The sequence below is a fragment of the Tasmannia lanceolata genome, unplaced genomic scaffold (assembly GCF_043159265.1).
Source record: "Tasmannia lanceolata isolate RefF3 unplaced genomic scaffold, GAP_Taslan_0.1 ptg000018l, whole genome shotgun sequence".
Lineage (NCBI taxonomy): Eukaryota > Viridiplantae > Streptophyta > Magnoliopsida > Canellales > Winteraceae > Tasmannia > Tasmannia lanceolata.
In genome coordinates this window covers 21658829-21682766 of record NW_027518695.1, presented here as the reverse complement: position 1 = coordinate 21682766, position 23938 = coordinate 21658829, and the positions used below count along the sequence as shown (strand labels likewise).

At 40.8% G+C, this 23938-nt stretch overlaps 1 protein-coding gene and 1 non-coding gene across 2 annotated transcripts; one reads left to right on the top strand and one right to left on the bottom strand.

Moving 5' to 3' along the window:
• Positions 1–1300: 1300 nt before the first annotated feature.
• On the bottom strand, positions 1301–10415 carry LOC143851424 (uncharacterized). The gene is made up of 3 exons (XM_077360849.1): positions 10006–10415; positions 3174–3338; positions 1301–1864 (listed from the first exon to the last, which is right to left on the bottom strand). Exons 1-3 carry the CDS (start codon positions 10291–10293, stop codon positions 1625–1627), a joined length of 693 nt encoding a protein of 230 aa, XP_077216964.1. The 5' UTR covers positions 10294–10415; the 3' UTR covers positions 1301–1624.
• A 4389-nt stretch (positions 10416–14804) lies between these two features.
• Positions 14805–14890, top strand: LOC143852098 (small nucleolar RNA snoR109). Its single transcript, XR_013236678.1, has one exon. It is a non-coding gene; the product is annotated as a small nucleolar RNA snoR109 (small nucleolar RNA).
• Positions 14891–23938: the final 9048 nt, after the last annotated feature.

Genomic DNA, 23938 nt, shown 5'->3' with positions numbered 1-23938 from the left:
CAGCTGTACTAGAATCTATGTAGAGAGGCTTCCCAATGCCACTGGCTATTTTGCTGATCCCCCTTTGAGTCCAAAAACTTCAAGTGGAGCTCAGGTAGCCTAACCCATATAGGAATGCTTGACAAAGAAGGTTTGACGAGATCCATATGTGGTATCCTGGTTAAGTTACTTATGATTGTGAGAGGAAGTAGTTTGCTTCTTCTTCTTTTTTCTTTTACTCAAATCTACCAACTCTCTGTGATGGGGCAGTGGGCCCAATGGCCTATCAAAATGTGACCACAAGATTAGACTTATTGGGAAATCTCAGCTGTCAATCGTAGCTTGTAAGTTGTAACTTGATAGTTAATAAAAATACTCATCTGCTCATGTGACCGAACCACATGGCTACCAAATGAAATGTACACTACCTGTTGAAGTATAAATGATTATTAAATAACACCAACTCTTTAAGCCCTGTTAGTTTAAGATTATGCCAACCGATTGTGACGGGTCAACCGATTGTTGGACTCTAATTTAAATGAATTTCATGGAAGCTACGGAGCAATTGCATTGAAGTCGATTCCCTTTAGATTGAGAGACTCAAGTCTTTCGCTTTAAGTGATATCCTTCATTGCTTTTTGTACTTGTCCTCGAGTATCTGGAGAAGGGAAGAATTGTTTTTGGTTGATTGGGAAATGGGCTGGGAAGTTTCTTTTGGGCTGGGAAGTCTCTCTCTCTCTCTCTCTCTCTCATGTTCATCCAAGAGATTTTAACAATCAGTCAAAATATCTACATTTTCAAAAGGGAAATGATTTCAGCGCTCCAATGTTTTGATAAACATGTGCTCCCACGTTTGTCATGTAGTATTTAAAGGTTCTCAAAAAGCTCTTAAAGCCCTTTAAATACTACACGACAACATGTTTGTCAAAACCCTTTAAATACTACACGACAACCATAGGAGCCCGTGTTTATCAAAACATTGGAGTGCTAAAATCATTTCCCTTTCAGAACTATGACGACAGTTTACTCTTTTTTTTTATCAAACAACATAATAAGAAAATTTCCCAAGATTTTGAAAAATCATCAAGATATCTTTATATTTTATTTTTATTTTTATTTTTTTACCGCAAAAATATCACAAAAATACAGTGACAGATTCGTGAAATTATTTGTTGTTCTAATTATGTTCTTAAATGTATCTTTTACAATATATTTTACATATGCATTTTTCTGATACACCCTTTCTAAGAAATTCCCCGGGCCAAGTATTTGTCAGTATTTTAACAGCCATCTTAATATTAGGGATTGAGGCTTCTGCAGCTAAAGAAGAAATAAGGAAACCATAATTTAGTCTCATTTCAAATTCTCAATACAGCAGAGACATAAGCTGACCAACAAAGATCACATTGTTTTCTCTAGGCAGAATTGCTATGAAATTAAGCAAAATTTTGTAAAGAAATATCCCACTTGTTTCTCAAAGATATGGGAAACATGCTCAATAACATCATTTGATTGAAAAGCTTCACATACTGGGTGTGAGCTGGGCATGGAATGACAGCCAATCCATGCAAGAAATGAAGGTGATAGTACATCAATGGACCTGAAGAAGGTAACACTATGAAAGAAAGAAACTGTGCAATGAAACTTACACTCTCATTTCTAAGTCAGGTACCATGGACTTCCTTTTTGTTCTGTTTTCGCCTTCTGAATTTGTCGCAGGCTTCATCTCAATATCCCCACCTGAGCTTAATCTCTCTAGCTGACCACCTTCACTTTGATCTGACATTCTTGGATCATTACCTTCGTTGCGTGCTTTCAGTCCCAAGCTCAAATCCAGACTAGTTTCATTTAGGTCCTGTGGTGCCGATTGACCCTTGGAGGAAGCCTAGAATATAATGTGGATTAAGACTTCCATTAACAACTCATATCAGGCATTGCCATGAAGTAACTTCAATGTTGTTCAAAAAGCAAAATAAAGGAAAAGCTTCAATTGCCTCTTGCAAGCATCATCATCAACGGAAATGCCTAAGATCTGTGGCAGAAAAGCATGCAAATTGCAGCAGGCCAAGAAGTCTGCCCGGGTTGGGCCTGTAGCTCAATGGATGAGACCTTGCATCTCAACCTTGAGGTCGTAGGTTCAATCCCAGCTTACCTACCAAAAGAAAAAAAGAATAGAAAAAAAAAAGGAGGTCTGCCCATGGTAAAGCCAATATAGGTTAGCCAGGGATGGGGTTTCTAATGAGGGATTGGAGCTATTTGATTTCCTCCCTTCTTGAGATCTTGTTCTTTAGAATCTAACTTTTCCTTTTCGGGAGGGCTGTTTTAGTATGTATTTTTCTTCTCTCTGTTCTTTTCCATTCCTGTATATCAGTCATCTCGGTCTTGAGCTATTTCCCTTTTGTTTTTAATAAACTTTTTGCTACCATTCAAAACAGAGCATGCAAATTACAATAAAGAACAAAAAAAGTACAGAAGTTACACCAATGTAATTTTCTTGGTGGGAACTTACAGGGACAATTGGCATAAAATATTGGAAGGGATAAAGCTGAATTCACGGCAAGAGAAAACCTGAAGGTTTTATCATCATGGAAATTCTCCTCTGAGATTTCTTTCAAAATTCACAAAATGAACCCTATTTTTTCGAACTTTGAGAATAGGAAACTTTCACATATTCACAATGAAGAAACACAGATGGACATTTTTGGAGACAGGCTCTATTAGTACTTCTGTGTTCCCCTATGCATATGTTTATTCACTTGTTAAAATTTTAAAAAATAAAAATAATAAGCAAGCAAAACCAGAACTAGAAACCAAGCAAAACCCACCTTCTATGGGGAGCAGAGAAGTTGGGAAGGGGAAGCGGTCCTGAACAAAGAACAATCTGGAGGACTGAAGTTCCTCTAGGAACCAGAATGGAGACACACATATAGGGATTTGCTAGCGTCCATTGCAGAAGGCATTTTGCGGATGGCCTGTTGCATGAGAAAGCAGCCACCTCATGAATGAAGACAAAATCTGCTGAAAAGTGGCTGCTCTCACGTGCAACAGGCCATCCGTGAAATGCCTTCTGCGATGGACGCTAGCAAATCCCATATATATTTTAAATGATGATTGCAGTATAAGTCACTAAGGAAATAAATAAAATGAAGACAGAAGACAGACCGCTTTATTGAAGAAAAAGGTTTGACTATCACCTGAGTTTCTTCCATTGGTACATCATTCACATCAGGTTTTCCACCAGAATCATCACTCTTGGTTGCCATAGGAGATGGATCATTTATAACGCTATCACTTGGCTTAGTGTCATCGTCATCAACATTTGTGGCAGCCTCTTCGTTCTGTTCTTCTATTACAGAAACCTGCATTTCCAAGTTATTGAATAAACATCAAGTAACAAATCTTCAAGCAAAATGATGAAGATAACAATAATAACAAAAAGAACACAAATAAGAAAACATAAAGTACGAGATGAGTTCTATCATCCAGTGCACGTCCAGTGTACCGTCTTGGGGTGCACTCAGCCTCGCCACATGGCACATGTTAGTGCAATTACGACTGACCTATTGAGGGGCCCAAGATGGATGGCCACAAGTCAAAAAATTTCACCAGTTGGAAAGTGCTAGCCATCTAATCAATTGTATAGGAATGGACAGCTCAAATGGAAGCTAGTTATTTTTCAAAAAAAAAAAAACGATCATAGAACGTTTGGCTACCATGAATTTTTTTTCCTGGAATATTAGCTTACCCAATGGTGAGGGAGAGAGATAGATGCGAAAGGGATTGAGTGAGGCAAGGGGTAAGAAAAGCCTAAAATACAAGGAAACAAAAACTCTGGCCCAAAATATGATTGTTTTTTTCCTTATTTTTAGCCATTTCTCACCCTCTCTTCATTTGTGCCCTCAATCTCCACCCACCCGCCCTACCCTATCTCACCACTTGGAGAAACTTATTTATCATGAAAAAAAATTCATGGTTGCCAGACATGACCTAAATGAGTTGGTGTCACAAAAGTTGCTACAGGTTCACATTCAGTGCCACAGATTAGATGGCAACAGTCTGACTAATAAGAGTTTACTATGGCCCATCCATGGAGGGGCCCATTGATTAGTGAAATTCTGATTGCTTGCACTTGTGTCATGTGTGGGTGGCGAGCAGGATCTGTGCCACGTGAACCACAGTCAGTTCACCAGGACCGTGGTAGTCGAGGATAGTAGCATGAGAATTGAGAAGTTATTCAAAAATACCAAAACCCAAGTAGTAACAGCCAAAACCCCAGTTATGTCAATGCAATCTTGGCGGAATTATACTGCCACCACTGTCAGCTCCGGACTTGCCTGAAGGTTGAGTTGAGTTACTGTGGTTCTACCAGACAGTGCTTTCCCCACTAATTATAGAGTATGCAGAAATATTAACACATTCACTAAATAATAGTGGGGTATCCGAACGAGATGCGAAGACAATAAATTTAAGGAAATCTCTCTTAACTATGTAGTTTCTAATTGGGAGTTGGGACAATGCCCGCCAATCGTATAAAATAGAGCACGTTATAAGGAATTAATTGGTAGTTGGATATTCGGGAGCCAAAAAATCGTTAATTTGAAGATTCATTTGAATTTTTTGGTTTATTAGATCTTGAATTTTGATGAACTGCATGTCCGATGAAATGGTTCTTGCTATCTACTCCAATGACGAATCATTGGTTTATCTTTGCGGATTGATGCATTTCAGTTAAAAGACCTGAAGTGGCAAAACTAACGGATTCCTTGGTTCGGACCGAAGAAGCAATGTCACTCGATCATTATCAAACTGACTGCAATCTTTTTCTGTCCGTGAGGAGTTGAACAATGAAAATAGACGGAGAGTGCCTAATCGAATTGATCGGGTCATGTAGGAACAAGGTTCAAATCTCTCAGTCTCGAAAGAAATGTAAGGAACGAGAGTCGTTGAAACTAGCATATTGGAAGATCGATTGGCCAAAGGAATAAAAAAAAAAGGATCCATATCAAATCTATATGTAATCCACACATATAATATGACTCCATATAAGAAAATATTTGCTGAATTCCATTTTCCGGAGTGTGAGGTTAATAGTTCTCCTTTCCCATCTCATGGAAAACCCTTTTCGCTCCGCTTAGACCTATCCCCTTCTAGGGGCATCAGGATGTCTGGATGATGCCCACCAATCGGCTGCCTCGGACTCAATTTTGAATGTAGTAGTAAAGTACAAGGCGACTCTTCTGCTAGCATTAGGGTTTCCGGTTACGAGGGAACCATCTTTGAACCTAATGGAGGAGTCATTTTGCCAATGCAGGTTCTTGCAATGTCAAGTGATCGATGAAGAAGTAAAAGCAGCTTGGTTTGATTTTCAAATGTCTCAAGGAGGTTAAAAGCTCAAGAATTTGAGTCACCACCATTAAATGGTTAAAATTAAATGGGTTGTATGCGGCCCATGGGGATTCATGCTCTGGGCTATTTACAGACATTGAGCTTCTTACATCAAGTTTTGTTGGGTGTTCCTGTTTATCGAGGAGATTATGGATTTACTTGAATGATAAGTGGGAAAGCTCAATTGATCTATCTCAAACCTTTGATGCTCATATTAAATAGACATTTAGCAAAAAAATAGAAATTATGATAATAATATAAATGAAATTATTGATGACACGCTATGATGATAAAGATGGAGCTCTACAAGCCTCTTATTAAATGAGGTTGATAAGGCTCTGCTTGGGAAGTGGTTATGAAGGTTTGGGTAAGAAAGCGGCAATTTATGGGTGAAGATTATTGAAGTATGGTGCCTTTATGGGAAAATGGATGTCTGACCACAGGTATAGGCAGTGAGGAGTGACAGTATGGAGGGATATTCTAAAACAACAGATAAGGTATTAGGTTCAGAGTGTATTCAGGGGAGCGAATCAATTTTTGAGAGGATAAGTGGTGTGGAGAGGCTTCTCTAAAAGAAGCTTTCCTAGGCTTGTTTGCTTTGATGACTGAGAAGGTGGCATGGGTTAAAGATTGCTTGGAGCAACATGAGGATGGGACTATTAGAAATGCTTGCGGCTTGCTATATAAATAAGTTGAGGGTCGACAAAAGGGTCTGGATCCAATGCTCTTCTGGGACGTTCAACTTCAAATCATTCTATTAGCTGATTGCACTTAATCCTTCAGCTTCGCTAGTGGCAAAAGTGTGGAACATACCGGCCCCTCCTAAAGTTCACGCCTTCGAGTGGCCAGCGGACAAGATCTTAACAATGGATCACCTTTGTAACCGGAACACGTGGATCATTGATCATTGTGTGATGTGTGGAGGCGGGAGAGTCAATGAACCACATGTTGATACCAAGGTGTCAAATTTCGGTTTCGGAAAGCGTTTCGGTCCTCACCGAAACTGAAATTTTCGGCTGAAATTTCGTGCAAAATCTACGAAAGCCAATAAAATAATATTTTATTTCACAGAAAATTTCGGTATTTCGCCTGAAATTTCAGGATATTATTAAATAACGGGGAAAATCCATTTTTGGGATGAAACCCGAAATTTCGGGTTTCGGTCGAAATTTAGAACCTTTGTTCATACCATAGTCTTACCTTGGCTGCATTCGAAATTTCAAAATTTCGGTTGAAAGTTTATACCATTTCGGGTACACCCTATTCACTTTCGGTCGAAATTTAAAACCTTGGTTTATACCATAGTTTTACCTTGGCTGCATTCTGCTGCTTTCGTGTTCCGTGTTTTGCTCTACAGAGTCAATAAGAACTTCTTTGACCCTCCCGAATTATGTCCACGTCAACCGAGTACCCGGCCGCGTCAATCGAGTACTCGGCCGCGTCGACTACAATTTTCTTCGACCGCGTCCCGCATTGTATCCGCATTTTTAACCACTGGTTCATACATTGCAAGACATTCAGATATGTGTGGAACAGAATCCTAGGTAGGTTTCGATTTCATGGGTGTTCCCTTCCAAACTTTTAGAGGTTTTGGAAAGTTGGGCATATGCTCCCTGGTGGAAAAAAGGTAGTGACATAGAATGAAGTACTGCTCACTACAATCTGGGTGCTTTGGAAAGAGACGAAAGCCAAAACCTTGCATTCCCTATATATTAAGGTTAAAGCACTTAACATTGCATGGGATAAGGCTCTCCCCAGCTTCAGGTTTGTTTCAGCGCATGATTTATGGAGTGGTTGGTCTGAGGTATGCAGCAGTAGGGAACACAGGGTGATCGTAGAGCAAGCATGGATACCTCCAGGGAAGGGAATCTTCAAGTTGAACTTCGATGGTTCAAGCATGGGAAATCCAAGGCCGATGAGTACAGGGAGGCTCCTTCGTGATCATGAGGGTGCAACCATCTAAGCGTTTTCAGGTCCCGTTGGAATCACAAACTCCAATGAGACGGAGATTAGAGTGTTGCTAATAGAACACCGTTCTATCAAACAGAAAATAAAGAAGAATATTGATAGATTGGGAGAAAAAGAGAGAAGAAAGTGAGCTAATTCGAGGAAACTCATACCTCCAATGAGTTAATTCTAGGAAACTCGACCTCCGACGTGCCAAGCACTAAACGCGATTTTATTTCTTGCCCAAAAAGCCATACAGCATCTACATCTTATAGAAAATAAGGATAGCAAAATAGGAAATATAGATCAGTAGAATAGGAAATGAGAAAATAGAAATCTAGTGCAATATGGAAATCTAGCTTAATGAAAATCTTCTAAAAAAGGAAAGTGATCCTAACATTCCTCCGCCCTTAATTTCAACTTTGTCCTCAAGGTTGATAATCCTCATCATCGGCGTTGGAATAGCTAGCTGGCTCGATCATCAGCAACCGTGTTTTTCCGCAACGATGACCCTTATGCCACTTCTCATCACAGTGCCAACATAGCCCCTTACTCGTTCGGTCCTTGAGTTCCTCTTCAGTCAACCGCTTCACATGCATGTTATGACCCGTGGATTCAATGGGACCTTCTCAAAGAAGACCAGGGGGTTGGCCAGTAAAGCCATCATACGAACGTCGATTATCTTCATTTAGTCTTTCCTTCTGCAATCGCGCATAAGAGATAGCCGTCGTCATCGTGCGAGGACGATACATCTTGACTTCCCACCTAATGTCAGGACGGAGTCCTGCGACAAACGTCCCAACCAACTGTGGCTCTAACCAGTCTCTGGCTCGATTTGAGAGTCGTTCAAACCGACCTTGATACTCCAAGATAGTTGTTGTTTGCTGTATTTTTGCTAGCTCGCCACGGACATCTTTGTACTCAGATGAGCCAAAACGAAATAATAGACCCTCTACGAATTCCTCCCAAGTAAGAATTCCATGACAAGTTGCTTCAAACAAATCATACCATTGAGTACCATCTCCCTCGAGATTGATAGAAGCGATTACGACCTTGAGATCCTTCGCCGTCTAATGGAATCGAAAATATCGCTCCGCTCGAGACACCCAGCCAATTGGATCGCTACCATCCCCAGGCGGAAACTCGATTTTAATCCGACGAAAATTTTGATCTCGATCGAGAAACGTTTCGCCACCTCGATTATCAGGTTCATTGATTCGACGATCACGAAAGTTTATACCCCCTTGTTCAAACTGATCCTTGAGCACAATAGTAGATTCAGACACAAGATCATGTCTATCTTGGATGGTCATCACTTGAGGAGGATTCGGAATTTGATAGGCTAATTCTCTAAACATCTTCATTATTTTCTCTTCAAAAGCTTGGAATCTTGAATCTATCTTTGCATCCAACTTCGCTTCCAAGGCTTGTTCTTCTGATGACGAACCATTCTTGTTCCCGACAGCCATGTAATAAGCCTTCAAATCTTTGATACCGATCTTGTTCTTTTGACTGCGAGTAAGAGGCATCTACCAGTAAACCACTATGATACCAACTTGATAGAACACCATTCTATCATAAAAGAAAATAGGGAAGAAGATGATAGGGAAAAGGGAAGGAATGAGTTAATTCAAGGAAACTCAGGCCTCCAATGAGTTAATTTGAGGAAACTAGACCTCCAATATGCTAATTGCACTAATTGTGATTATTCCCTGCTGAATAGCCATACGGCATCTAGATTATATAGAAATTAAGGGAAGCAAAATAAGGAAACATAAATCATTAGAATATGAAAAGGAAAATAAGGAAATCCTAAATATTGCAATAACTTAAATAAAGAAAACAATCTAAATTAGCAGAATAGGAAAAAGGAAAACTGATTCTAACAGTTGCATCAAGGATAAGGCTCCTCGAGCCGAATATTCTTGATCGGGTGATAGTGGAAGGAGACTCCCCCAATGCTATAAAATGTCTAAGAAGTCTTTCTCATCAATGGAGTTTCGCACAGTGAGTTGATGAGATATTGGATCGAGTGGCATGATCATCAATCTCTTTTCAGCATGTAAGATCGTTGCCTTATTAATTTAATTCTTTACCATTCAAAAAAATGATAAAGTTCTACAAGCCAAGAAATAACAATGTTATCAAACCGAAAACACAAATCTAGAAGCTAATATCTCCAGGCCCATCTCACCCAACCCATTTTTTCACAAAACCATAGTCAGAATGAAACCCTAGGCAAATCCAAAATCACATAACAACAAGCTTCTAAATCAAGCAATGTCCTCCACAGCACCCAACAGAAAATTAAAATCTTAGGTAAACCAAAACCCTTGTCATACAATCCCATAATATTGCAATCCAACAAGAACCCAAATCCAAAATCAAATAATCTCCAAATCCAATCTCACCCAAACCACACAACCCTAGAACTAATACCCTAGCTAAACCTAAACTCCACAACCCTAACCATCCAAACCCATCCACAATACTACAATCAAACAGAAACCCATATCCAAAATACAAAAATTCTTGAAACCCATTCACCTTTTCAGTCTCTACACATCAACAGCCCCAAATCAACCACTATGGCTAACCCAAAACTAAAACTCTAACAAAAAACCAAATTTAAAACAAGCAATAACCAAAAAAAAAAAAAACCCATCAAGAGGGAAGGATATATCGTCTTCGTACCGGAACGTATCGGAACTTCCTTCGTGGCGGTTCGTCCGGCACGGTAGCGGCATCATCTTTGCCAGAATTGTTGGTATTGTTGGTTTGAGAGAGTGGAGCCCACTTGTAGAGAAGGAGATGGGAGGTGTTGTTGCCATTGGTGGTGCTTGAGGAGGGAGGAGGGTTTGAAGAAGAGGATGGTGATATTGGGACCCACTTCTTCTTCCATTTCCGGACGGGCCCACTGAATACGATTGCTGGGCCATACCGGGTCGAAGACCTTCCTAATCGGGCCCCCACGGCCTCCATTACCAGCGGGTGGCGGTGGGCCGGTGGCAGAGTGGATCGGTTGATAGCGTTGAAAACCAATGGGAAGAGAGAGAGAGAGAGAGAGAGAGGTTTCTTTTGGGTGTTGATATGCCCTTTCTTTTGATAGATGCACTCCACTCCTTTATTTAAGGGAAATGTTTTCAGCACTACTGTCTTTTGATGAGGGCACTCCTCACTTTATTAAAAGTACAGTATGGCCCGCACCATAGCCCGCACCATAGGATGATCCAGACCGTCCATTAGATGGGCCACAGCCTAAATAGGTTGTGCCCCAAAAATTATTTCCATAGGTTGATCCTAACCCTCCGATCTAAAGAGTGTTAGGATCAACCCTAAAGAGGGTTAGGATTAGGGCTGCAACTCGGGTCGGGCGGGTCAGGTTTTGGAGAACCCAACCATACCCGAGAAATATCTCGGGTCGGGTCGGGTCTGGTTTTTTTTCGGAAAACCCACGATTCCCAAACCCGGCCCTACCCATGATAAATCTCGGGTCGGTTTGGGTCGGGTCGGGTTTTTTCACGTTGACGCAATTTTTTAAGGAAAATTCTTGTTTGGCAAGGCAACTCAACTCATAGAAGCAGAAATTACACTCACATTACACTTGAATCAAACAATGATGTAATTACACTCACATCACACTTGAATCAAACAGTGCTGTAATTAAACAATGTTGTAATTACAATCAAACAATGCTGAATCAAACACCTGAATCAACTCAACTTATAGAAGCAGAAATTACACTCACATACAGTAACAGTGGGTACGTGGGTTTTCACTTTTAACTTTTAACTAACAATAGAAAAAAATGTACATACTATAACTTATGTAACTCGGGTTGGGTCGGGTCGGGCCCCTTCAAACCCGGCTCGACCCGAGATTCATGCGGGCTTTTGAATGCTCAACCCGGCTCGACCCAAAACCCATGAAACCTGAACCCAACCCAGGCTATTTTCGGGTCGGGTAAAACCCGGCTCGAGTTGCAGCCCTAGTTAGGATCAACCCTCTAACATTCAGATCGGAGGGTTAGGATCAGCCTATGGAAGTGATTTTTGAGGCACAACCTATTTAGGCTGTGGCCCATTTAATGGACGGTTTGGATCACCTTATGGTGCGGGCCATACCATACTTTTAATAAAGTGAAAAACTAAAAAGAAAGACAATTACAATCCTCAAAAAATACACTTTAGGCTCTGTTTGGTTGTCTCCTCGGTGAAAAGGAAAGCAAAGAAGGATAGATTTTGGGAAGTGATATTTATGCCCCTTTTCATCACCAAGGACACCCAACGCCAGTGTACGTGGCAATCAAGGCCACTAGATTCTTCTGACATCAAGTACATTAGGCCCCCTTAAGTCATTGGTATATTGGCACCAGGTGTCCCTGGTAGGGGTGTAAACGAACCGAGCCGAGCCGAGCTTGGCCAGGCTCGGCTCGGCTCGTTAAGCTCACAAGTGAGGCTCGGGCTCGGTTCGGCCAGGCTCGCGAGCCTTACCGAGCTCGGGTTATATTATGTTCACACCCCTCATCTTCCCTGGACAGCCCTACTAGTGTAATTTGACTACTTTTTTTACACTATAGGGGGTGGTCCTAGTAACAAATGGGGTTCCAAAAATGAAGTGACATATTTTGCCCCCCCCCCCCCCCCCCCGCTTTCACTCCATGGACAACCCTTTTAATGTATATATTAATATATAATATATATATTTAAATATATTAAATTCTTAACGAGCCTTAACGAGCTGAGCCTGGCCTAACTCGGGCTCAGCTCGGCTCGTTAAGGATTCGAGCCGAGCTCGAGCGAGCTTCCGAGCCCGAGCCAAAATTGACACCCTTAGTCCCTGGTGATGAAAAGGGGCGTAAATATCACTTCCCTAGATTTTGCATCTATTTTTTGAGGAATGGTAGGGTGAAATGCGCCCTCGGAAAAACCAGCTACGAGGGCGCTCCCATTGGTCTATTTCAACAAATTGCCTTCAATTCATCATTCCTCCTGTTTTTTATTCCGATCCTTTTTCTTTTTCTTTTTTTTTTTTATTTCTTAAGGAATGATAGAAGCAAGGGCGCCCTTGCATAAAGGTTCAAAAAAGGCCGCCCTATTAGAAACACCTCATTTTCAGTAATCGGTTTTACAATCTGAATCCTTCCAAAACTGTAAGTGGGACCTGAACCCCACCTTAGATCACTTGCCGGCTGCCATTGATGATGATGTGTAGGGCCGCCTGAAATATCTCTAGCGGCCGATAGAATTGATCAATCTCCAAGAAGAGTAACATCTTATTTTCAAATTGTGGTGCTGATTTTAAGGCCAAGAGATAGGCAAGACACAAACGAGAGAGTGGTTTTTGGAAAGTTTTTTAATTGGTTGCTGAGAATGAGGTGGTTCCAATGTGTTGTCGTTCAAATCCGATTTAAGCGCGCGCGAGTGGGCCCTTCCTTACTATGCTCTGATGAACGCGGTTCTACAAGATTATCTAGAGAGGACCTATGCTCACAGACAAAGGATTAAGGCTTCCCGGAGTTGGGAACTCCAGGGAAACCTTTCTACACTCAAGTCAACTCTGGAGGTAAACGATGGAACCAGGCACAAAACAAGGGGTTTCCTATGCATACCTTAGCCTCCTTTGCTCTAACCGTGGGTTTCCCTTTTATAGATGGAGTTTCCATGAAGGATGAAGGGAAAGCTAGTATTGGCTCATTTATCGGTTCTGCCGATCTGTCCAACTTTTGTAGGGATGGCTCTAGCCGCCAATGGGACGTTGCAAGGAGTGCCATAATTGACTTTGGTGTTGCTTCATTCCAAGGGTTCTCCGGCGACCTCTTATTGATGAAATGGGTTGGCATATGATTTGTGGAGGTATCGTGTTGGAAGGAGTTACCGTGCTGGCCGAAAGGATCATTATAGCTTGGGTGTGATGTGTCTTGCCATGTGGTGGGATTCGCTTGAAGGCTTTTCGTAGGCCCATAGGTTCCGTGTCGCAGCGTGGTCAGTGCCAAACACAATGGGGCACCCTTTTCCATCTCTTTATGCAAGGGAGCCTTGGTTCTATCATTCCTCCTATAATATAGATATCCTTGTTCTATCATTCCTCTCATAGTACATAGGAAATGTGAATCTCTCCCCTCATTCATTTAGGCTCTGTTCACTTGTTTTCCAGGAAAGGAAAAGAAAATGTTTTCTGGGAATCTGATGTGGCATTAGGAAAAGAAATCCAGGGAATCTGAGCAGGAAAAGGTTTCCTTGGACTGTTCACTCGCACAGGAAAAGGTTTTCAGGAAAATTGATTGCCGTTTTTTTTGCACTAGTTTCCCAAGGAAACAAAATCCGTGTGTTTTTTGTCGGAACTGAAATCCCTAAAGGGGGGGGGGGGGGGAAATGGGTTTTTCCGTGTCATTTTGTGACTTATTGCAGAAATTCCACATATGTAATTCTATTTTCACTGGGAAGCAAGTGAACACCAGAATTCTATCTTGTAAGGTCTTCTCAAGGAAAAGAGAGGTTGTTTTCCAGGGATTTGCTTTACAGGGGACGCAAGTGAACAGAACCTTAGGGAAATGATATATCCGCCCCTTTGATCACCAGGAACATCCCTGTCAGTGTTTGTGGCAATCAGGGGCATTGAATTCTTCTGACGTAAGTACAACAACCCCTCTTTACTCATCGATACACTGACACGGGCTGTTCCCCGTGATAAAAGGGGCGGATGTCTCATTTCCCTTCATTTTTTTTTCATTGAATCATTTTACACCTCATGAATAGCATGAGTGGGGCCTACTATTTTACAACTAATGTTTTTTAAGGGGGTGGAACCCACCATTTTATACTCATGGACAACGTAGGTGGGGATCACCATTTTACAAGAGAACATCATTTCCACCCAAACCCATACATTATAGCGGATCCCACCATTTTACATCTTAAGTTTAACATTAGACCTGGACCCACATGTTACCCTGTGTGGCCCATCAAATCTACAGTCCCGATCAGCAGACACATCTGCCATGTGTCGATTGGATCATAGTCATTTTTTCATCTAGAGGAGATCTCGTGAATTTCAGGAACCATCACATGCTCTCATCGGCCCATATGTATGCCTAAAATTGGGTTGAACTACAAACTTTAATGGTCATGAGAACTAGTAACCGGACTCTCTGAACTCAACCATGGTCAGTACTGAGGTAAGGTTTGATTTCTTGGGGTTTCAGGGTTCCTATATAAAGTGTTCATTAGTAAAACCTAGGGCTTGTATCCTTTGCTTTGGCGTTTGTTTTCTTGGGGTTGCCTGAGCATTAGGGTTTCTGGGTTGCTCTAGGTTTTGCTTTTTGCTCAGTTTCCTTGCCTTTATTGTTTGATTTCTTGTGCTTCTTAGGGTTTCTGGTTTGCTTTAGTTTTTTTCTTTTATGGTCTTTCTTACATTGATTTTGTTGTTTGTGGCTACATGTACCAAGAGATGGGCGTATCTATTCAGTTACCCATTTCTTGAATTTGCCAATGTGGCTGTAGCTAAATCAATCAGAAATAAAACTGGTCGGTTGTTGCTTATTTCAGTCGACAAACCGCTTACCGAATTTCTGATATTTCTTTTCTTATAGGAAGAAGAAGAAGATAGAGATAATATGAGAAGGGGGAGAGAGAAAATGGCTTTGTTTTAGCCTTTTTTAGAAGCCTTTCTCAAACATAGAACAATGGGTTTTTCTTCCCACAAGATATCGTCCAGGCAATCTGCTTTCTGCTATTGCAGATTGCGTCAATCGGTGTCTAAATCTTTCTATTTTATTGGGTCTCTTTTATAAAGCTCATTTTAGTGTAAAATTTTGGATCTACACGCCAAAATACAGTTCTGATTTGATTTAGTTGTCAATCCTAACTCACCTTGTGGGTTCTATTAGTTTTTGTGTGATTTGGGAGTATACACTGGCTTGGTTAGATACCATTTCTAGTTTACTTTTTTTTTTTAATAATTGATTTATAACCAATGAAGAGATGGGTAAGCATGAATTGAGGTTGGGAAAAAAGTTTCAGCCATTATAATCTAGTTTGTGTTGAAGAGTGAGGGAAATTATGAACATTTTAAGTTCTCAATTGAGCAAATTAGGATTTTGAAAGCATCCCACATTCAGAGACTTGTTATTTTTTCTGAAGAAGAAAAGCTTAGGACCTTTTAGAAAATTTTCATTTTGCTCAGTGTTGCTTGCTCAAATAACATAGACACAGATGGTTAGTTCCTATGTTCCTCACTCTTACTAGCATTGTGGAGCCATGAAAAATAATGGTTTCCTTATGCTGGGTTATATGAAATTTGATCTATTCAAAGTCTCAAGTTGAAATTGGCCATCGAAGTCTACCAAATGTGTTCTTCATCCTTAATAATAAGAGCAAAAATGGGAAAATGGAAAAGGAAAAATGATGCTAAGGTGCTGTTTGGATGTGCGGATTTTATAATTTTGGATTTCCTAAATCTCGGATGGGAGGATGATTCTCACCCGTTTTAACGTGAATCTGGCAGGCTTTAATGCTTTTTTATGTGTAAAAAATGACTAATGGTTAACAACTTGCCTTTTTCACCATTAAAAGACCATTAAAACAAAGAAGAAGCATATACAGAGAGAGAGGAAGGCAAGGGCCCAAGCCCTTCTCGTCCCTCTTTTTACCAGTTAGTCTTGCTATTTATCCTTAATGGATCGCTTACCCCCTGACCCTGGAAAGAGGGTCTCTGCTCCGGGAGAATTTGATGAGCGATGCTGGCCAATACAACCGAACCCAGATTCGGTTTTCTTCCAGCACATTGACGCTCTGAAAAAAGCCATTGAGTGCAAGAAAGAATATTGGACAGATTCCACCATCTCCTCAAGCCTCTCAATCGCTGGAAAATCCCCTTCCCTTATTCCAGAGAACTCCTTTGAATCCAGGATCTCTAACATTCCAGAACCAACCTATTTCAAAAAAGGCTCTTGTCTGCATAAAATATTCCCTAAACCATCCCTGGCCAAGCCTCAATGCAAAAGATTGCAAAATCTGCTCCTACCTCTTCTCGGCCCACATCGTCAAATCCCCATCAACCGCTTAAACCTGCCCCTCCCCCTCCAACCTTTGACCTCTTCCTCCCAGCTAGGTCGATGGCTGGAGATGGAATCCCAGAGGACACCCCTGTTTTAGATAACTCTAACTCTCCTCTTAACCCAGTTTCCAAATTTGGGAGTCCAACCCTGGTTGATTATTCTTTCCTAGATCCTATTCTTGATCCTTCTATTGATGTACCATCTATCGGCAGATCTTCCCCTCTCACTTCCCCAGCCCCACCCCCACCCCCACCCCCACCCTAAATTAAAAACTCGTTGAGGCGACAAAAATTGAAAAGCTCAAAAAATGTGCGGGAAACTCAGATGCCCTTGGCCCATCGAGAAACTTGAATACCTTCTCTTCCCCTGGTATCTATTCCTGCCCTTTGGTAACTTCAAAAACTGATTTCCCGCCACTACTATTGGACCATGAAGAAGGCTCTGGTAATCCCACAAATCATCCATGGAAAAATTTATTCTCCCGGCAAAACCAACCTGAGAATGAAAATCCAACCCAGTCGAAACTAAAATTAGTTACCCCTATAAAAGTTGAGACTGGTAAGATAAAGATTTCTTTTGATATGGAGGAAGTAAACAAAGGTAGCAACAAATGGGATCATTCCCTTGTAGGTTTCTTCATGGGAAAAAGACCTTACTTCTTGACACTCAGAGCAAATCTCGAAAGAAAATGGAGACTAAAGGGAAGTCTCCAAGTCTTTGGTCTTCGAAATGGCTTCTATCTCTTCAGTTTTAGCAGTGAGGAGGATTGCACCCAAATTCTCGAAACTGAAGGTCATTCTTATGCCGGAAGGCCCTTGATTCTTCGAAGATGGTCCCCTGGTATCCCTCTTGAAAAACCAGAATTATCCACTGTCCCAGTCTGGATTAAACTTCCGGGTCTCCCCCTTGAATTTTGGAACTCGGATGGCATCAGTAAAATTGGTAGTGCGATTGGCACCCCTCTTTATATGGACACAAAAACTGCAGAATCCTCACGCCTAAGCTCTGCCCGACTCTGCGTAGAAGTAGAAGCTGGAGAGCCATTGATAGATCTTATTCCCATCCATACTCCATTTGGAATTGTTGATCAATCTGTGGAATATGAGTGGAAACCTAGTTCTTGTATCAACTGCAAATCTTTCAGCCATTCTTTGCAGAGATGCCCCAAAAATCAATCCCTTCAGCTGTCGAAACCTAATCAGATGGAATGGAAACCTGTGGGAAAGAAAGACATTGGAGAGGCCACTGAAGAGCAAGACTTATCCCCCAGTTTACCCTCTCCTTCCCATGGATCCCCCCCCCCCCCCCCCCCCCCCCGAATCAAATTTGTCAGGAAGGTGAAAAATCAACCATTCAGCTCAAAAATTCCTTTGAAACCCTCTCTGACCTGGATAGTTTGAAAGAAGCTGCCGAGCAATCTGGGGACATATTGACTAATCCAATGGAGGAATCTCAGATTTTCATCCAAGAAGAGAATGATCCCTCAGTCAAGATGAGAAGCGATTCTGAAGAGACCCAATTTCTTGTCTCACCAACTCTGAACCTTCTTGAAACAGAGACATTGAACCTCAAGCCTCCCTTCGATAAATCCATTGAGAATTCATCTTCTGAAATTCCTTCACCCAATGCTAGCCCGCCTAGGCCTGCCCATCTCCATCCTCAAAATCCTTCCCAATGATCAAGCTCGGTATGTGGAACATCAGGGGATTGGGAACAAAAAATAAAAGAAAAGAGGTAAAAGATTTAATCCATAAAGAGAATCTGCCTTTTATTAGCCTCATTGAAACGCATGTTCCCCAACATAAAATGCCTCACTATATAGGTGAAATATGTGGAACATGGAATCACTTTGCAAATTATACCTCCTCCTCTCGAGGCAGAATCTGGATTCTGTGGAATCCTCAGCGGGTTCAAGGGAATATCATCTCTGAAAATGAACAATTTGTTCATAGCCATATCAGATTCCTTCAAACAAATATTCAGTGTTATGTAACTTCTGTATATGCTCATAACAAACCCATCGATAGAAGACCCCTTTGGAGTCACCTATCCCAAATTGCTACAGGTATGCATCTGCCCTGGCTCATCTTCGGAGATTTTAACATCGTCAGATTTAATGATGAAAAATTGGGGGGTGTGGGTCCGTCCAGAAGCGATATGGATGAGTTCAACTGCTGGATTGATAATAATTCCCTATCTGATCTGAGATCCTTTGGCCAATCTCTTTCATGGAACAATCGATCCAATATTGGGGATATCAAGCTAAGAAGGCTTGACCGGGCCTTGATAAATGAAGAATGGTTTTTTCTATATCCCTCCTTTGCTTCATATCACCTCCTTGGTTTATCAGACCACTCCCCTATGATCACTCAAATTTCCAACCCATCCATGAACTTGAAAAAACCTTTTTTAAGTTTTTCTCCATGTGGTTGGATGATCTCTCAATCTTTCCAATTGTTGAAAGAGCCTGGAACAAGGAAATAAAAGGAACCCCCCTTTTCAGAGTATACCAGAAACTCTGTGAAGTGAAAGCTGCCCTCAGAATCTGGAATCATGAGGTTTTTGGAAGAATAGATGTCCGAGCCTCATCTCTCCGTCATCAACTTAATTCTTTACAAGCTCAAATTGCGGTTTCTCCTCTGAACCAAGAGCTGAGACAGGAAGAAAATTCCCTCAAAGATGCTTATATCAAAGTGGCCACCATGGAGGAAAAGTTTTATAGGCAAAAGTCGAGGATGAATTGGCTCAACCTTGGGGATTCTAACTCATCCTATTTTCATTCAACTGTCAAAGCCAGAACAAATCAAAATGGCATCCAAGGCACAACCACAGATGGGGGTGACATCTCTACTAACCCGGGGGAAATTGCAAAAACTATGTCCTCATACTTTGAGGACCTCCTTAATAGAGCGGATAATTCATCTAGCAGAGATCCTGATCTGGCCTCCGATCCTATAAGAAAGCTTTCATCTACTGAGGCCTCATTGTTAGTTAAAGACTTCTCCTCGGAAGAAATCTGGCAAGTCATCAAGGATTCTGACGGGAATAAAGCCCCTGGCCCAGACGGATACAATGGAGATTTCTTCAAATCATTTTGGTACCTTATTGGCAGCGATATAACATTAGCAATTCAATCCTTTTTTCTAAAAGGCAAAATTCTCCCTTAGCTCAATACCACTTTCATCTCCTTGATTCCTAAACATCCAGATGCTTGCTCTCCTGAGAACTATAGGCCAATCTCCCTTTGCAACTTCCTGTATAAAGTTATTACCAAGCTGTTGGCTAACAGGCTCAAACCTCTTATGAATCAGCTCATTTCTCCCTTTCAATCTTCTTTCATTTCTGGTAGATCCATTCAGGATAACATCCTGATTGCACATGATCTTTGTCATAATTTCCATCGGAAAAACCCCAAAAAAGCTATGTGTCTAAAGATGGATTTGAAAAAAGCTTTTGATAGTGTTATCCACTCTACCCTCCTTTGTTTTTTTATCAAAAATAGGGTTCCCTCCTAGATGGTGCAATTGGATACAACAGTGCATCTCCACTGCATCCTTTTTTGTTCTCATTAATGGAGCCCCTCATGGATTTTGCAGATCTTCCAATGGTTTAAGACAAGGAGACCCCATTTTCCCCTTGCTGTTCTGTTTTGTTATGGAGATGTTATCTTGTATCCTTCATACAAACCTTGTCCAAGGAACCATCTCCTCTCCGCTCTCTAAAGGAGATCTCACTATTTCTCATACTTTTTTTGCAGACGATGTAATGATCTATGCAGACCTGAATCCTCCAAATGCTTCAGGAATCTTACTTTGCCTTCGCACCTTCAAGCTTTGCTCGGGTCTGGAATTTAATCCTACCAAGAGTGAAATCTTTTTTGCTGGTGTGGAGAATTGTACCAAAAGAGCAATCTACAACATTCTTCATATCAGAGAAGGTAATCCGCCGATTAAATATTTAGGATTACCTCTGGTAACATCAAGACTAAATTCTAGGGACTGCCAACCAATCATTGATAAGGTGAGGAAAAAAATTTCAACCTGGACCAACCGACATTTATCTAGATCAGGAAGAATTGAGCTGGTAAGATCTATCCTTAGCACTTATCAGATTTATTGGTCAGGATCATTCCATATTCCTGCAGAAGTGCTTTTAGACATTGAAAAGATTTTCCGGAATTTTATTTGGTCAGGCCCCTCTCTTGAAAAGAAATATCATCCTATCTCTTGGGATATCATCTGCAGGCCAAAAAAGGAAGGAGGACTTGGGATTCGATGTCTTAAGGATCTTAACATTGCCGGACAAATCAAGCAACTTTGGAATGTCATTTCTGGAGATCAATCTCCATGGGTTGGTCATATTCCGAAGTTCAGCTTCATTGCTTGGCAAGCAATTCAAGATCGTCTTCCAACCAATGATAGACTCCCCTTCCTTCCTATCAATGCTGATAAGAGATGCCTGCTTTGTAATAGTGTAACAGAATCTGTTAATCACTTATTTTTTTCTTGTTCCTATTCAGCCTGGATCTGGAGAACAATTCTCAGGAAATTATCCCTCCGGAAAAATCAGAGAAAATCGTTTGGCGAAGAGGAGGGTTGGATCCGGAAAAAATTCAAATTCAAAGGCCAGAGTGGTTGTCTTGCAAGAATCCTCTTCACTGCTTCTGTTTACTACATCTGGTTAGAAAGAAATTACAGACTTCATGATAAGATAAAAACTCACAAGAGCATTATCTTAGATAGAATCTGCCGTGTTGCAAGGAGCCGTGTTCTCTTCCTTAAACTGAATGAAGATTTGAATGAAGTAAACAGTCGTATAGCCCAGATTTAGAATCTCCCCCTCTTTCATTCTCAATCGGAATCTAGATTTTGCCAGTGGGTGCTACCTTCTCAAACTCAGTTAAAGATAAACACAGATGCTTCGATCAGTTCTGATATGGTTTCTTTGGGAGGTATCCTCAGAGACAGCAAAGGCCAGATCATTTCTCTCTTCTCTGTTGCCTATGACTCAGTCCCCACTCAAGAGGCCGAATTAGAAGCAATCATCAGGGGTGTTCAGCTAGCCAGAAACAGACAGGTGGAAAATTTATGGATAGAATCAGATTCTCTCAATGCAGTTCAGATTATTAGAAAGCAATGGCCTTGCCCATGGAGAAATTCCCTGCCCTTGAAAAGCTCCATCGAGATCTAATCTCCCTAAATTCTTGGAAAATCAGCCACATTTGGAGAGAAGGTAACAGGGCTGCTGATTTCCTATCTAAAAGCAATTGCATTTGTAAAGGGGATCCCATTCCCCTATCTTGTATTCCATATGATCTCTTTGTAATTGCCTTAGAGGATTCCTTTGGGACTCTCTACCTTAGATTGTAATTCTTTTTCTGTTTAATATATTCTGGTCGAGATCTGCCTAACCCCAATTTACCGAGCAAAAAAAAAAAAACTTGCTTTTTTCACATGAATCCATCCTACAGAGGGTGTGTATTTTTCATCACCCAAAGGAAAAATTACTCTAGAAATGCTAAACGTAGAAGGATATCAACTGAGGTCTCAGCCAAACAATGGATAAAATTATTCCTGCATAAAAAAATAAAACTAATGACTGAAACCCCTTTGTTTAAGGAATGGTTTGTGACTAAAACAATGTTGTTTCGGGTTTTGATCAATACAGAAACCAAAATTGGGTAAACTCGAAACGTTGCAAAATTTCAATCGAAATTTTGTTTAGCAAAACTTAAGGAATGTAACAAAAAAATCTGGATTTTACTCATTATTTAATATTATTCCGAAATTTTGTATGGGATAAAATATTACTTTATTTCATTTCAATAGATTTCATCTGAAATTTCAGTTTCAGTGAGGATTGAAACACATTCCAAAATTGAAATTTAAAAGCTTGGTTGGACCCTCATGTCAATGCGAGTGAATCGGTCTTTCCCGGAGGTCAATCTTTGCCTACTAGGTGGTTTCCACAAGTCCTAGGCCTAAGCCTCACTCTTCACCCTATCGGGTCTTACCTCTATGGACACTTTGGAAACATGAAGCAAGGTTCTCATTTTATGCAGGATGCTCATTAGATCGATCGACCTCTTCTTCTTTGGTCCAGTATGGAGGCGCACACATTAGTTAGAGGTGAATCATAGAACATTGGTATCTTATGGACCTAACATGGGTCGCATCACTCTTAACATAAGATTGAAAGATCCAAACCTTCCTCTTCGAAACGGAAACAGACGTGGCCAAAACATACAAGAAAAGATCATGTTCATGGTTTTTAAGATAGGTAGAAATATTCTTTAGTTAATCTTGGTCTTTTTTTGTCACCATTCTTTAGGTTTTTCTTCTTTATCTTGTTCTATTCTCGATGATATTTTTATACAGAATTTTTCATATTTTTCTTACGACATGATATAATATGACTTTGAGGCGCTCTATCAATGTACTTCAAGAAAAGAAGAGGAAGAAGTAAAAGTGGTCTGATTTAATGTTTTTCTTGACACACTCCATCATTTTCCCGACACGAATTGACATTTCCGTGCTCAAATTTCACCATTGTGACACTTGATTGACTACTTCAATCGTATTTTTTTGCATTAAAAATCTTTTACACTGTCGATGTAGTTCATTTCTCGAAATATTCAAGTAAAAGAATGGTGTGACTTACCGTTTAGGTGGCTGATGGTTTTGATATCTAAATGGAGGATGGTTGCAAGAATGGCCTCGCAGCACCCAATACACATCAAGTAGATCATCGGGAAGGTGACAACCGGAGAGGAACAAACACAACGGCCATGGAAGAATCAATTTGTCAAAAATGTGAGAAATGAGGAAGAAAGACAAAATAGCCTCGAAGGGCATTTTCATTTTCTTTCTCATATGACGATACCCTGACATGTGAAATCAAATTATGTCGCCATTCAACTGTAATTTCAAAAATAAGACCCAATTTCTAGGTCTCTTTCTCTTAATGTTATATAAGGGAAAATTTCTCAAAAATAACGCTTTATTTCTAAATTACCACAAAATGGCATCAAAATTTGAGTTGACATTAAGTGGTGCCTATGAGGAAAAAGACCAAAATACCCTCTTCTTCTTCTCTTACATTTTTTTTTTGTTTTTCATCTCCACAACGGCTGACAAAGTCGTTGCAACTCAGAAGAGGAGGAAGAGGAAGCGGAAGAGGGAGAGGAGGGGGAAGAGGAAGCGGACGAGGGAGAGGAATACCAAGAGTAAGGGGAAAAAAGAAGAAGGAAAAAGATGAATCAACGCCGACAAAAATAGAAGACACTGGAAAAATGGAAAGGAAGAGGAAGAATAGGAAAGGAAAAAGAAGAATTGACGTCGGTAAAATAGAAGATGCTAAACATGAAAAAGGAGAGGAAGAAGATATTTTAAGTGAGGTTGTGTATGTTGGGACCCGGGTAGATCTCACCCTTAAAACCTAGCCGTTAAGAGGAGGGTGCCCGAATCCTTATAAGACCATCCACATCCTTCAACCTTTCCAATGTGGCATTTTTTGCTTTCACTTGAAACCCCCAACAATTCCCCCCTGCACCCTAGAAGCACAGCGGAC